We start from the raw sequence: 14,801 nt of genomic DNA on the forward strand, positions 1-14,801 counted from the left end.
CTGACAGTGTATTATTATACCACTTTGCATAAATGACAACAGTGTATTCAATCAAATACCACAACATAAAAATCTCCTCAGTTCATAATTTCATACAGCATGCTGTGCTAGAAAAAATTACCCCAATTATTCAAAACAGTGTTAAAGTACGAAATACTTAGGGAGTAGCCTGAAATGGGACTGACTTGCTGAACAGACCAACGTTTTGAAGTAACAGGAAAACAGGCTTTCTATCATCTCACAAACCAGCTAAAATCTTTATGTTACTGGGATGAGCCTTGTAGCCAGTATCAGCAAAAGGTGTGCTTTTCATGTAAACAGCTGAGGCGTGACAGGTACGGGGACTGCTCAGAGCCTCACTGCTATCAGCACACAGAGAACTGAGCCTTTGACATTTGTCTTACTTTATCAAGCTGCCAGTATAAGAGATTTAGCAACAGCAGAGGTATAAATGTATGCCAAGATGTCCTAAATGAATCCATGCCATGTAAGCAAGTTTTAAAAATCCTGACGCAAATACAAAGGTTTTTTATAGACGGCTGAAGAGCTTAAGGCTGAGGAAGGGAAGCTCTCCTTTTGTCTGCAGGTTATGCTTAGAAGAATTACACGAGAGGAAGAAGACGACTTTCTGGGTACTGCTGGGGAACACAGTGGCTCCAGCTGAGCATGGAAATTGCCTCTGTAGCCTGACCTAGCAGTCCCTGCTTGGGGTCCACGTGGCAACTTCCAACCGTGAGGAGCACACAGCTGGCAGGTTTGAACAATGCCGCCACCAACTGGATATGTACCGGTGGCAGGGATGGGGTTGGCTATAGAGGAAGGTAAGCAGGTTCTTCCTGAAAAATACATACACATTGGAAAAAGCAGTTTTGTACTGGCTAAATCTGCTCCCAGAGTTGGGACAGGTACTCTGTTATCTTGTGAGGTATTACAAAACAGGAATTCCCCCAAACTCTTCTGCTGATGCAGGTCTACTGAGCGCACTGTTTAGTGAGTTAGAGAAGATGACTACTCTGTGGTTATTCCTTTGTGTTCCTGTGGCTACCCAGCTGTGCTTCTCTGTAGCATGAGGTGAGTTCCTCCACAGGGTTCATGCTCCTGCGGGAACAGGCAAAGAATAAAATTTACATCTTCTGCATCTTGCATGAGTGCATGAACCGCTGAGCTTGTAGGTAAAAGAATTCATCATATTTCCCACTAGTTTTGTGAATCTCAGCCATTTTCCTAGTTTCACTACAAATGTCCAAGTACAAAATTAATTATTTTTTTTGGCTAGAAGCATTTTTTTCTTTATTTTGGACCAATTTGAACTGTTTTTTTGAGGGGATGAAGGATGAGAGAGGAGATTTTGGACTGTAAAATCAATTATTTGTACAACCGTAAGGATCTGCGGAAAACTAGGTCTCACAGTCTCTCTAATGATGGGAAAGAGAAAGAATGAATATGAAGAAATACGCATAAAATTTAAAGTTTAACTTAAGAGTTCACTGTTTTGGTTTTGCTTGATACCTCCATTTTAGTGTTTATTGTCTCAAGTCCTGGATCCTTGAGAGAGTGAATTACTTGGAAGCAGTCTTATATTTAGCATATGTGAAGGATCTTGCTGGAATGAAGCATTAGTATTGGAACACAGATGGTCTGTAAGGGTTAGGAAATGGAGGACACAAGTACATACAGAGCTTCTGGGGATGCAGGAACTCCTGTATCAAGTGAGGATATTGCACATTTGATGCTTTGAAGAGAAAGTTGGTTGGTGACTCCTTTCTGTCTTAAACAGTGGGATGTTCTGACTTGATGATCTGAGAAACCCGGTGTGACTATAAAAACTTGTACATGAAACAAGTTTGGGAGACAAGAGAGGGACTTGAATGATATGTTAGATGAGTTATAGGAGAGAATATAAACACTGTTTACCCTGGAGATGTCTGACACTTTCCATCTGGGCATCAATGGCAATCGTGTAAAAAAGGAAAGTGAGATCATTTTCTCAGGTAAACCATTAGTGATCAAGCTAGGGTAAGTCTTCAGCTCTTCCTTGATGGGGTATTTTAAAAACTGTCCAAGGAAGAAAGCAGGATGTTGTTGCACCACAGATGTCTAGGAACTGTGTTTAATCTTAATGCTCCTAAACATAGCTCCACAACTTTCTCAAGATCAGCAGAGATCCAGACCTTTAATGTACTGATCTGCGTTACAGGTAGCATAGCTAAGACAGTAACTTTAGAACTGACTCTTAAATTGGACAGGAACTTGCCACAATCTGCACTGAGCATGCACACATAACTACTTTTATACTCTTCCCATTACTTGACACAACTATTCCTTTGTTCCTCTGGTAATCCTACTTCTGCCCAGAATAGACACAAGTTTGCTCACAACAGACTGAGGAAAGTGCTTCAGCACTACACACATGGGCCAAACTACATACAGATGAGTGCAAGAGTTATGTAGATGACAGGAGTTTGCTGTGGGAACGTGGTGCTGGAAGACAGTCCAAGTTTACAGGAGTGCTTGGACTAGCCCACCACCAGGGCTGTTTACATTGTGGAGACCTATCTCAAAAAGAAGACGGAAAAGTTGTTTAAACTCTGAGCAGATAGTCAGAGGAAAATTGTACCAATTTGATGAAACTAAAGTGGTGACAGAGGAGCGCTTAGTTTTGTTGTCCCTCTGTATTTCACAGTACACAAGCCTGGCTATTCCCCTGCAATTACTTACAAACTCCAACCTCCTTCAGTTCCCTTTAAGTCTTATTGTCAGAACATTTCTTATCAGATCTTGGCTTATTGAAACGAATCCTTGACATGAAGTGGTGTAGGATGTCGACTGTATTTTCTACTTACACTATGTAGATCCAGGGGTTTTGTGATAATTATGCAAACAAAAAACTATGATACTTCATTTGTACTAGGTGAACGCACAATGCCAGCCATGTGATACTATTTCAAGAGAAGTGGAAAAATTAGGTGGCAAACACAGTTTTGGCAAAAGCACAGCTTTTCAGATGCAAAATGTGCAAAACATTATTTTGTCTCTTAGAATGGTTAAGGAAATGTATTTTGAAATGGCAATTATATAATTAATGTGTTAAGCAACTTCATTGAATGACAAGTGATTAAAGATGTATCAACAAGCAGACATAGCACTGCTTTGACTAGTGTGTGGAAAATGCCACAGAATAATGCTGGAAAGTACAAGGTGGGCAAAAATGTTGAGTGTACGTTTTACTAATACCTTTCTTTGTCTAAAACGGAGGTGTCTACAAAATAGGCAACTGGGTTTTCACTGAGTGTCAGTTTTAACTCATAAGGTTTGAAAGGCTTTACCAGTCCTAGAAATTAAAAGGAATGTAGCTATTAAAATGAAAATGCTGCCCATCAGGGGTCAAGATGAAAAATCCAGATCCTTGTCAATGCCAACTGCAAGACAAGTGACTAGGGGGGGTCCCCTTCCAATTCATTTTTGCCTCCATCTCTGTCACCAACTTCTGTCTAGTAGGTGTACATCTATCCATTTTTAACTGTTGAGTAGGAGAAAAACCTAACTCTGTTGTCTTCCCTCTGTTTTTTTCCTGCCAGGGAAAAAGCTGTTAAGATTTCTTGATGCTGCAAGTGGGCTGAATCTCCTGCTGCAGTGTGACAAGGCAGAAAACTAACTGACACTTTTAGCTTTTCCAAACTTCTCCAATACCTTTCCCTTCTAAGCTTCTTCCCTTCCCTAACAGCCACAGCAGCAAGAAAATTCACAGTTCTTGCATTTCAGCATTGGCCAGCTGAGACTAAAGTAACAGCAAAACAAACCAAACCAGAAACAGATTGCAGACTAAGGACAGCGAACAGCTGGCCTGTGGTCCATGGAAGACTGGCTCACTGCATATTGTCAATGCCTTTCTTTTCATTTCCACATGCTACACTGCACTGAAAGCCTGCTAAGGTATTTTAATGCAAGCAACTACTAAGGGTGCAGTTCCAAAACAGCTAAACATCTCCAGGTCAGGGCTGCTATGATCCTGCTCTTCCTCCTTCCTTCTGTGTGCATTCATATTCTCTTCTTTATGTCAGATCATATTACTGCACAGTGAACAGGTTTATGGGTACTAAACAAGACAAACATTTCTACAAGATAAAGACTTTTCTGTGCAGTTAATTTTTGCCTCATCCTCTTCAAATGATAGTTCACAAGGTGGGTAAGCTGATAAAATAGCTTGCTGCTGTGGAAGGGGATGGCTCCCCCTCCTCTTCTCTTGTCTGGGGAGTCCTGATGTCTCTCGTGTTTCAGCTCTGGTACTCATCCAAGCCCCAGTGGATCAGTCCAACTTGCTCAGCTGGTTAAAAACTTGAGTTAGTTTCTGCCAGGTCAGTGGTTTAGGAAGCAGCCAGGATTGGAGATGAAGTCAATGGGAAGCAACAACCAAGGCAAAGACTCCCACCTTGAAGATCTTCAAAAGCTGCCTGGTCACAGGCCTGGGCAGCCTGTTCTAGGTGGCCCTGCTTGAGCAGAGGGGTTGGACCAGATGACCTCCAGAAGTACCTTCCAACCTCAACCATTCTGTGATACTGTGAAGCTCACCACTCTTGTGAAACCTCACCGATAGTTGTCACCAGGATATTTCACCTTTTTTTTTTTTTCCCCAGCAGAGGAGGAAACTCCTTAAAACATACATGGTCTTTGTTTGTCATCATTTACATGCCAAGCATGTTAGACGCCCAGAGACTGCACAGTAGCATTTCATACCCTGCTGACATGACTGTGGAAACAAACATGCATACACAGAGCACTGAAAAATCTTACTCTCATCTTCAGCAAGAGGCAGTCACATTGGGAAGCTACGCAGGAAGCCCTGAATGAGAGCACTGAATGGGTCTGGCAAGGAGATAGCCGTGCCTTGGTTTAGATTCTGTTCGCATCAGGCAGTTAATTAGTAACTCATACTTTGAAAATGAAAGATTACATATCCTGAACAGAAAGACAAATGTTTGATCTCGGGCTCATCAAGGAAAACTTCAGCAGCTGCCAAGGAAAAGCAAATGTTCTGTCACGTACATCCAGACTGAGATAATGTGAAACAGAAAATGAAGACTACAGAGAGAATGTACCAACACTTCCACACACAGTCGTGGGGAGCACAGCAGATGAGGAAAAAGCACCGAATTGCAGACAACAACCTAATGAGACTAAGTAAAACCTAATGGGATGATGACTCCTGACTGCAACATCGACCTAAGAGGTGCGACTTTCCCAACACTACAAGGGTGAAGTGTGGTGCTATATATCAAAAGCAGTTTATATTTCTGTCCCACGTGAACTCTTTTGGAGGACCATGCACTCAGCTGTGGCCATGCCTAACCCACCTGAAGGTTATGGAGTTGTCAAGGAGAAGGCAGCAGCCAGCCAGATCACACCGGCAGGAGAAGGAGACCTAGTTGTGTGAGATGTTTTACAAGATCAAGTAGGAGTCCTGATGCTGAAGGGGCTGTGATGGAATTGCCAAGCTTTGGGAAAACTGCTAGATTTTTACCGGGTCAAACTAAAGTCTTCTCATTTTACTGAAAAAGCCACCCCAAAGAAATGACACCTGCATTTACAGTAAATCAAGTAGAAATAAGATGACAAGTGAAGCACATAACACCAGCCAAAAAGAGGAGTACATGTATTTTTTAAAGAAAATCTAACATTTTCTCATTTTTTGGGCTATGTCTAGGACACAAACACCCACTGTGAAGAAAATCTGAACATCTAGAAAATACTAATTTCAGTCTAGAACAACATTAAATTTAAGCAGGAATTAATGTAGTGTCCAGTAAATAATCTTTTTTTTTCTGATGTGGATCTTAACAAAAAACCCAATCTCATTCATCTTTTTTGGTTACAGCATTGGACAAATTCTCATCCTCTGCATACTCACTGACTACACCATTATTTTGGGGGGCTTTTGTTTTTCTTACAGGTAAGTCAGTCAGTGACTCTGGCTGGCATGAATTCCCTAGATGCTACCTCCCAAGCATGCTCTACAAACCATTCTCAGACCATAACAAATACAGAGATGTGGACCTTCATATGTATTACGTATTTGCTGTTACAAGGTAAAGTTCTTCTTTAACCTTAAGTTTCAATGCTCCAAGCACCTTCCCTCGAGCCCGTCACCCATCTCTGAGGTCTTTTGTCCCCAAAGAACTACTTCAATCTTTGCTGTATTCAAGTGACATCAGGAGCTGCTCACCTCTGGGCACCACCATCATCCATTAACCCTGCCCAGAAAGGCCTGTTTGCAGGTCAGCAATGGTGGTTTGCTACATACCACATTTCAGTTTGCTTGTCACCGCTGTCTGTCAAGCTTTCCATCAGCGATTTCTGAAACTGCTGAGTGTGGCATCTTCCCTCCATACAGCCCCCCCCGTTGGGCTCTCTTGTCAAGTCTATCTCACCAGTAGCTCTTCCACTTATACAATTTCAGCCCCTGCTTATTATCTTTCCAGTCATTTTTAAACTTGAAAATAAAAGTGATAATATATATATATAATAGATTATACATAATATTACACAACTGTTATCTGTCTTAGAAAATAAAAATACTCTATTTTATGCATTGTTCTAAAAACATGGTCTAATATACAACACATATAATGGCCAGGATTAAGAAAGCACGGACTAGAAATATAGTGTAAAAGATTCACTGTCATCACTTTAACAGCACATCTCATTGGCACTATTGCGTGAAGTAAACAGCAGAAGTCAGTAATAAACAAATGGGCAGCATTGCCAGCTCCAAAAACCACGCTCATGTTAAAACCTTTAAAATCATCAGAAAGTATTAAAGTAATGAGACTTTAAGAAAATGCACTGGTCTTTGATCTGTCTCCTGAAATTTAAGTAGAGAACTGGTCACCCCTCAATGAACGTCAAGTTACTGGGGGCTAAAAATTCAGTTGTACAGGCAGAGTACTCCATGGCAAGCATTCAAAAATCTCAAGATGGGCCCAATCTGTTCTTCCTCATCACCAGGACTGACTTGAAAATAATTAAAATAATTTTATTAAAAAATGAATGTTCATACTTTCAAACTGTTCAGCAAGACTTAAGAATGCACCCAGGATTATTTTTCTAGGGTTTTCTTCACAGCTGTGACAACCACAGGGGTACAACACCCCTGAAGCAGAGCTCTACAATCACTTAGAGCTGAAGCGTTTAGAAAAACAGCAATTACTATGAAGCCATTAAAGATGGTAACATTACAAGTTTCCAAAATATACGTGCAAACACGGAATCTGAGTTTGACACTGCCTTGTTCAAGACGCAGCAGAAGTAGAAGTGTCAGTTCTTAGACTGAAACTGTGTGACAGGCCATCTTGTATGACACAAGCTATCAAATTTAACCTAGCTAGCATTATAGCGAGTCCAATAATTTGTGTCGAGTGAAGTACATCTCTAACAACTTTATGGTATTGACTAGAATTCTTTAGGGGAAACAGAAATCTCTATTTCCTTCAGAAGTTTTCTCTGATAGCATTACATCTTCTAACTAAAAGTTCTTGGTATGTCTGTGCTCAACAATTCAAAGTGCTCTTCATATAACCCAGCTCACTAAAGCTGAAAGATATTAATTTGTACTGGTAACAAGCAATTCAATGGTCACTACTTTGAAAAGCTAAGCAGGCAGAAGTCTCTAAGGCTTTCAGACTAAGCCATAGAGAACATGTCTTCATCCATTTTGGTGGGGCTTTTGAGTACAATGTATGCCTAAAGTCCATCGTAAGCCCTGACAATAGGTTGTCTCCAGTCCCACAGCAAGGTAAAAATTACCAGACTTCATTACTACCAAGGACAAACCCAGGTTTGCCTGAGAAAGCCACTAGAAAGTGGTGACCATTTTAACTATAAGCTGCTTGTAGCTAAATTCTATGGAAAAAAAAAATCCCAAAGAATGTGGCCATTAAGGAAAGAGAAATTTATATTTATAGTCAGATACTGGGAAGCAAAAATAGAAAAATGAATCATTCAGGAAAAATATATTCTATACCCCATTAAATTTCTACTAAAAAGGCTGGCATACCTGAATGAAAAACCCAACAAAACATGTGGCAGGCTAGACTGCAGTGGTACTTTAGGAATGTTTCTCTTTTTTACTGTTTGCCAAAAGAAAAATGAAAGATCAGCAATTGCTTCCACAGTACTGCTTCATGAGCAAATGAGATATCCCTTGTCAATCAGATATTTGAAATACACACTAATTAGTGTACCAGTATGAAATGTTTATTTTAATTGGAAATTGCTCAAATGAAGCATGTGTGGAAAAATTTTAAACTCATGAAAATCACAAGCTAAACCAATCTAAAGAATTAAAATTCCCTACAGAGTACAGGAAAAGGGCAAGTGACTTGAAAAACTGCTGTGTCAAATCTTGGCATATTTGAAAACGCAAGATAATATACTTATGCAGGATTGTAATCACACTGGTATCTGCTGGGTAATGAATCTCCCACTGAATGTGAGTAGGGAGGTATATTACAAAAGGCAAGACCAATCTAAAAGGTAGGCTATAGTGCTGGAGATGCCACTGGGAACCTGTTTTTCTTTCTGTTTCTTTTTTTGATCATGTGGCCACCTGTGGTTCTTCTGCCACAATATACTGACAAATCTGGAATACAGCTTTTTTATTAGATATTCTCACGCAACAGATTCCACCACTTTCCCACAAACTATTCCAGAGTCTCATTCAGACTGTTTTCCATTTAAAAAACCTAGAAATTATAGAATCTATATTTTAGAATGAACACGAGAAAAATTATCTTCATAAACACAGAAGTGGACAGATCCTGAAGTCAAACTATGTCAGGCCTCACAGCTGACACAAATCAACATGCCTCCATGGAAATCATAGGCCTTCAGGTGACTACTCCATCCTAACTACCACACAGCACAAAAGAGATGATGTAAAAGTAGCAGATTACATACGTTAAAGAAGGGTTTCTAGAATTTAAGTTTTACAGCATATGGCTATCTTGCACTTATTTCATTTCAAACTTTAAAATGTGGATAATTCAGCTTAACAAAGGTACAGCAGTTCTGTCTCCTATTTTCGTAAGACAAATAATGGTATCAAATAAACGTGTTGTGAGGGAAATTGCAGAAAAGCAAGCAAAATCATACTGATCAGGAACATGAAAGAAAAGGGTGGGGTTTTTTATAGTTAGTGCACTAAGAGCTCTAATTTTGTCATTAATTAATTCCAGTGCCTGACAAAGCACTGTAATGTGCTTTCTGTTTGTTTGCTAATGATTCCTTTCTCTCTGTTTATTCAAGTGATGGCAAATAATGCTTCAGTCTAGTCCTGCCAACCCCTTATCAACCACAATCAGTCAACAGCATCCCTCTTCCCCAGAACATGGCATTCCTTCGATATTTAGGAAAAAGACAAGCAGAAATTTGTGAATCCTGTCCAGTATGTGGATCTATTTTGTGACCCACTGGTTGGCACTTGGCTTTTAGATGGTTATTTTCTCAGGTGAAACCTTTGCACAAGTGATGTGGGTTCAGTAACACAACAACCACCCATCATGCAATGACAAAACATTTTTCTTTACTTTTTAAGAACCCTGTGGAAAATTACATTAACTAAAACCAATGATGAACATGTTTTTAAACTTCAAATTGAAGCAAGATTAAGAAATTCAAGCCACATAATGGTCCAAGCAAACTTAATTCTACCTATTTGTGCACGTGCTATGGTACAACCTTTATGTGATTTTATGCCTTCTTTTTTTTCCTCCCAGAGGAATGTCCTGTTTAGAGCACTGAATGGGTACGCTTGGGATCAAACTAATGCTGGACATAACCTGGAATTTCCTAATTTCTAGGTGCTTAACTTTGCAGGCTCAATAACAGTTTTTCATTTAGATGTCTTAAATATATAATTATTCAGATGGCTTAAATATGCTTTTTGCTCACAAAGTCTTTTTTCTGTTTACATATCATACTCCAGCCTAAATAAATGCTAAGAAAAGGGCCAAGCTGGCTGGTAGCCCAGAATGTAACTGTTACCAAACTGACAGGGACCACCTTAAATTCATTGAAATGTCTAAATATTGTATTTGAGTTATAACTAAATTTCAAAAGGTAATCTTTACTGAAAGGAAAACGGGGTGACTTTAGAACAGCATAAACAAGTTGCTGGATGAGATGAGAACTGAATGTTGAAGTATGGTCCGACTCACCACAGCTCTCCATCACTGTAAAACACCAAACACTTAAGGGCAGGAAGTATCCTTATGTTACCATGTAAATAACTAATGGGCTCAGTGTATGTTAACAACTAACTCAGAAACTTCCATTAAAGAAAAAATACCAATTAAAAATATGGCTAAGAGTGTCTGAAACTCTTCCCCAAAAGTAATTAATTCTCATAATTCTTAAGGTGACTTTTCCTTTTTCCTTAGAGAATCTTACATAGATTCTGATAAAATGTACAGTAAATGTGAGCACAGCGCAACTTAAAGATGGCCTGCAAAGGCAAATAAAAATGGCACTTTTCCCAATCTACTGAAGATCTGAAAGGTGCAAGTTTTGGTTTAAAGTTTTCTTCTACTTGTTTCCTTTTTGCTTTTGGAAATCCTGGAGTATCAAAGTCTTGTCTTGCTTTTATACATAAGTGTGTTGGAGGACAAGAAGACTAGAATTGAAGTCCCCCTCAGTTCCCATCTGAAGCAGCAGAGTGATGAGTGATTAGCATTGAGATTTTTTTTTTCTCTTCTGGCTTTTCGCCAGAAGCTTGAATTAAACATTTTAAGAACAGCCAAACAAACTGGGAGTTTCACACGCAGTCTGATTAAAAATCCCTCTCCCCTCTCAAATGCCAGTTTCTTGTGACAGATGATGGCTAGAGATGATGGCCTCACCTCTCTGCTTTTCCAGCTACGCATAATCCTCTAGTAAAAATAGCCAGACAAGACCTGATACATACTTAAAATCAAACAAAACCTTTGTGGAAACCTTACATCTGACTTTAAAATTAAAGCAAGCTCTTCAGACTTTCCTAATACATCTTAAAATTTGTCTCCTTTTCGGGTCACTCTTTAGATCTAATCAGGATTTTACTATGGCAAGATAGGCAAATCCCAGTGACAAGAACATGCCATATGAAAAGCACAAGATGTGTTGAAATTTAAAATTTACTAATGCTGACATTCTGGCCTTACTAAATATTAATAAAATTACAAGAGTGTGGGGTGAAGGTATTATACCTGGTCATGGCTGGCTTCAATGGAGCTTCCGATACCTTGGAAAGTCATCTGCACAGGAGACAGTGTCAAACAGGTCATACACTCTTTGCCATTTTGTCTATCACTGTAGTGTACCTATAACAGAATAACATACGTAATCTGCTAAACACCAGGTTTGTACAAGGGAGTCATGCTAAAATACTGCCCCTTTTCAACAAGTTTGTAAGAAGAATTCCAAACATTTACATTGAATTCATCTTTAATATAAAACAAGGAGTGTGTAAAATGTTCTAGGTAGTCACATACTGAACTGGGGCCAAATTTTTTGTGATATGTATGTTGGACAGTTTTTAAAGTGCTGTGTTCTTTGGTTTCTGAGACCCTTGAGACTGAATTCAAGATGTTGTACCTATATGATAATAAGAATCTAGTTTCAAGTTATAGTTTCCGGCCTAGATGTCATTTTTAACAGCATTTTGTAGCTTGGTTATAAAACATCCATGTAAATCATTATACCAAAAACTTGGCAATAATAGTTTAAATTTTTCAATTGTAATTCTTTGTCTACTAAAATCCACTAACTCTTTTGACGTGGCTAATGTTGTATATTTGAATTTGATTTTGTTACTAAATCGAAATGACACAAAATGGAGAAGAACTCATATTCTTCTTGAGATGCCTAGGCTGTCCTTTTCTAAGAGTAACTCATTCCCTACTGATGTCAAGATGTGCATGTTGAACTAGAATCTTGCATGAAATAGAGGAAGACAGTGCTTCTACATGAATTATTCTCCTTGTCTTTGGGTTCCCTTCAGATAGTTTGTAATCCCCCTAAAGAAAGGATGGATTTTAGTATGTTGAGACAAAATAAAATTAAAGATTCCCAGTGCTTCATTATTAAGAACAGGTTGCCACTCATGCTGAATTGCTGAAATATTACAGTCCTCTGCATAGCTCCTGGCTTCTAGACAAGCAGATCAAGCACTTTGTTCTACAGGAGAGGTGGAATTCAGTTTATGGTGGTAATTTACATTGGCTATGTGACCCCTGTCAGAAATGCAAAGAGAGATCAGCTCTGCTGGAGACAGACCTTTTATGTTAGTATCTATTTACAGATGTATAGCTCTCAGTCAAAAGTTACATGATAAAGCCTCATCTTGACATTTAGGCTACAGAATTCAACTTTATTATTTCTGAAGACAACTAGGAACCACACTGGAGTTATTCCTGTGGAAATGATTTAGTGATGTATATGACACTTAACTGTACACCGTGTTTATTAACCCCCCTGTGCCTAACTCTTCTCTGCCACAGGTGCAAATTGGGAATATTCTAACTGAAGCAAAACCAGTGCAAAACTGGCTGAGAGGAAAACCAAGTCAATGCTATGTTTCAGAATTAGTTTACTGACAACATATCAGAACAGTTTTGCTGTGGCTGAAAGTAAGATACAGAATGCAAAATTCTTGTAGTGTGTATGGAAATACTGATTTCACTCAGTCCTTCTTAAAGCTTTCTGGATTATTCCTGTCTCTCTTCCTCTCAACCCCCACAATACATGCCTACTAAATTGCTTGTGGCTGTCTGCCAGAAAAGCCATACTACTTACTTAGAAACCACAAGAGGCCCCTTCACATATACAATGGTTTAACTTTGATTAATTGAAAGAGGTATGAAGGTATGAAATTTGGCTTGCAAGTATAAACTGAAGTTCTTTACATGTCAGGGACTACTGTTATGACAAGGATTTATCAAGCTTCCACAACTGTGGTATCTGGTTGCAAGCTAGATATTTTGCTGAGTACATGTTGTGGGAATGCGATGTGGAGAAATGGGGCAGAAAAGCTCAAGAGGATGATTCGGTACCGCAAATAGTACACAGCAAAAGGGGCAAAATCTGGTGACAGAGAAAAGTACATGTTTTAGAGCACATACAGAGAAATGGAAAAATAGCACCTTCTGAACTGCACAGCATGTTTGTAAGCTTATTTTTAATAAGAATAATATGAATAAGGTTACACTTCACTAACGTCCACCGGAATAGAGCAAGGCTAACAAGCTGAAAGAACAGGAGATAACCAGAGGAAAAATTATTAGTAGTATTACATGACACTATTATCTGCAATAGCAGATTTGATCCACACGCCCTTTAGAGTCCCACATAGAAATGGCAATAAATTCAGAATTTTTGGATCTTTCTAGGCTTAGCTTTCCCAAAGGAATTTCATGATGCACTTTTGGCCTCATCTGAATGCATCAATGGCATTATTTTGTAATTTCTTAAGACAAAAGTCCTCTAATTGTCTCTTGCCCTGTTGAAGCTCTTCAGTTGAACCAAAATGAACACTTTCTATGTTAATGATATGAACAGTGATATTAAAAACCAACCAACCAAACAAACAAAAGACTGGACTTTGAATGGGGGACAGAATAAAACTTTGTTCTTTCATCAAATCTCTCTACTCTACAGATTTGTGCAGTCAGCAGAAATATTCAGATTTCTTCTACATTTGGCACGTGTACGGGCAATTTCCCAGTAGTCCTGTTTTGTTACCTATCAGTCCAACTGCTACATTCTCAAATTCTGTATTGTATTCCTTTCTGCTTCAAATTTGATCTATGATCCAAAGTTTAGGGGTTTTTGTCAACCAAGAGCTCTAGGTATTTACCTATTTGGGCAGAAAGTTCAAAATAGGCACTCAGAAAGAAATGGCAGCAGTCAAATAGTTATCAAATAGTCTGAATAGCAGCAGATGCTTCTAGGTTTTCGGCCAGCAGTATGTTCCAAATATTTCAGTTTATACATCCATGCTATTATGACTAAGTACGGGAGGAAACTGAATGTCTCTGAAACTGGTTTAAGAATATTGTATCATCTAAGGCAGAGGAACACGAAGGCACAGCAAGTACTTGATTCAGTATCTGTGACCGAGGAGCAGTGACTGAAGGCTGGCCAAGTGCTCCAATGGTGATTACATGGCCATCATTGAGATTCATGACGACAAGAATACTTTTGTAAGTTCCTCAGTGCCTTAAGAGTGCTTAACTACAGCTCACCTCCCCAATAACTCTGTTAGGCAGGTAAGGACACTGTGGACAGATGTTAAATGACTCGTCCAAATTCACTCAGCACTGTCAGGAGTGAATGGCAGTGCTGGGACCATAACCCTTCATTAAGGCCTCTGGTCTAATCACAATAGGTCATTTTCCCTTTTCATATATTGTGGAGGTAAAAATAAAAGACTTATGAAAATAATAACTATCTATATCCAGGCCATAATTTTCAGGATTCAATTTTTTGTAATTAAGGGACAGTCACAAATTAGCTCGGTGCATTTTAAGGATTAAACAGCAATGAAATTTCACTCATTAAAATTTTGAATGTTTTATTTGGGTAGCATTTAAGCAAAAAATTTTATAGAACAGCACTACGATCTGGTTAGAAAATAATGGCCAGCATACAGATGTCTGTAGTAAAGGTTGTGCAAGGTTCTGAGTAAAATGTAAGACTCCAGCCTCAGACTATTATGAGTGATTTACACGTAATTCTCCTCCAAGGTACGTCTACACAGCACAAAGAAGTGC

At 39.0% G+C, this 14,801-nt stretch overlaps 1 protein-coding gene across 1 annotated transcript in view; it reads right to left on the reverse strand.

Annotated features, from left to right (window-relative positions):
- STAU2 (staufen double-stranded RNA binding protein 2) overlaps positions 1-14,801 on the reverse strand; it is a 168,398-nt gene that overhangs the window by 48,466 nt on the left and 105,131 nt on the right. Inside the window, exon 13 of the mRNA XM_086465158.1 lies at positions 11,238-11,351. Coding sequence (XP_086321284.1) covers positions 11,238-11,351 — 114 coding nt within the window. The remainder of the gene's footprint in view (positions 1-11,237; positions 11,352-14,801) is intronic.

Source organism: Leptosomus discolor, chromosome 5 (assembly GCF_034619465.1).
Source record: "Leptosomus discolor isolate bLepDis1 chromosome 5, bLepDis1.hap2, whole genome shotgun sequence".
Taxonomy (NCBI): domain Eukaryota; kingdom Metazoa; phylum Chordata; class Aves; order Leptosomiformes; family Leptosomidae; genus Leptosomus; species Leptosomus discolor.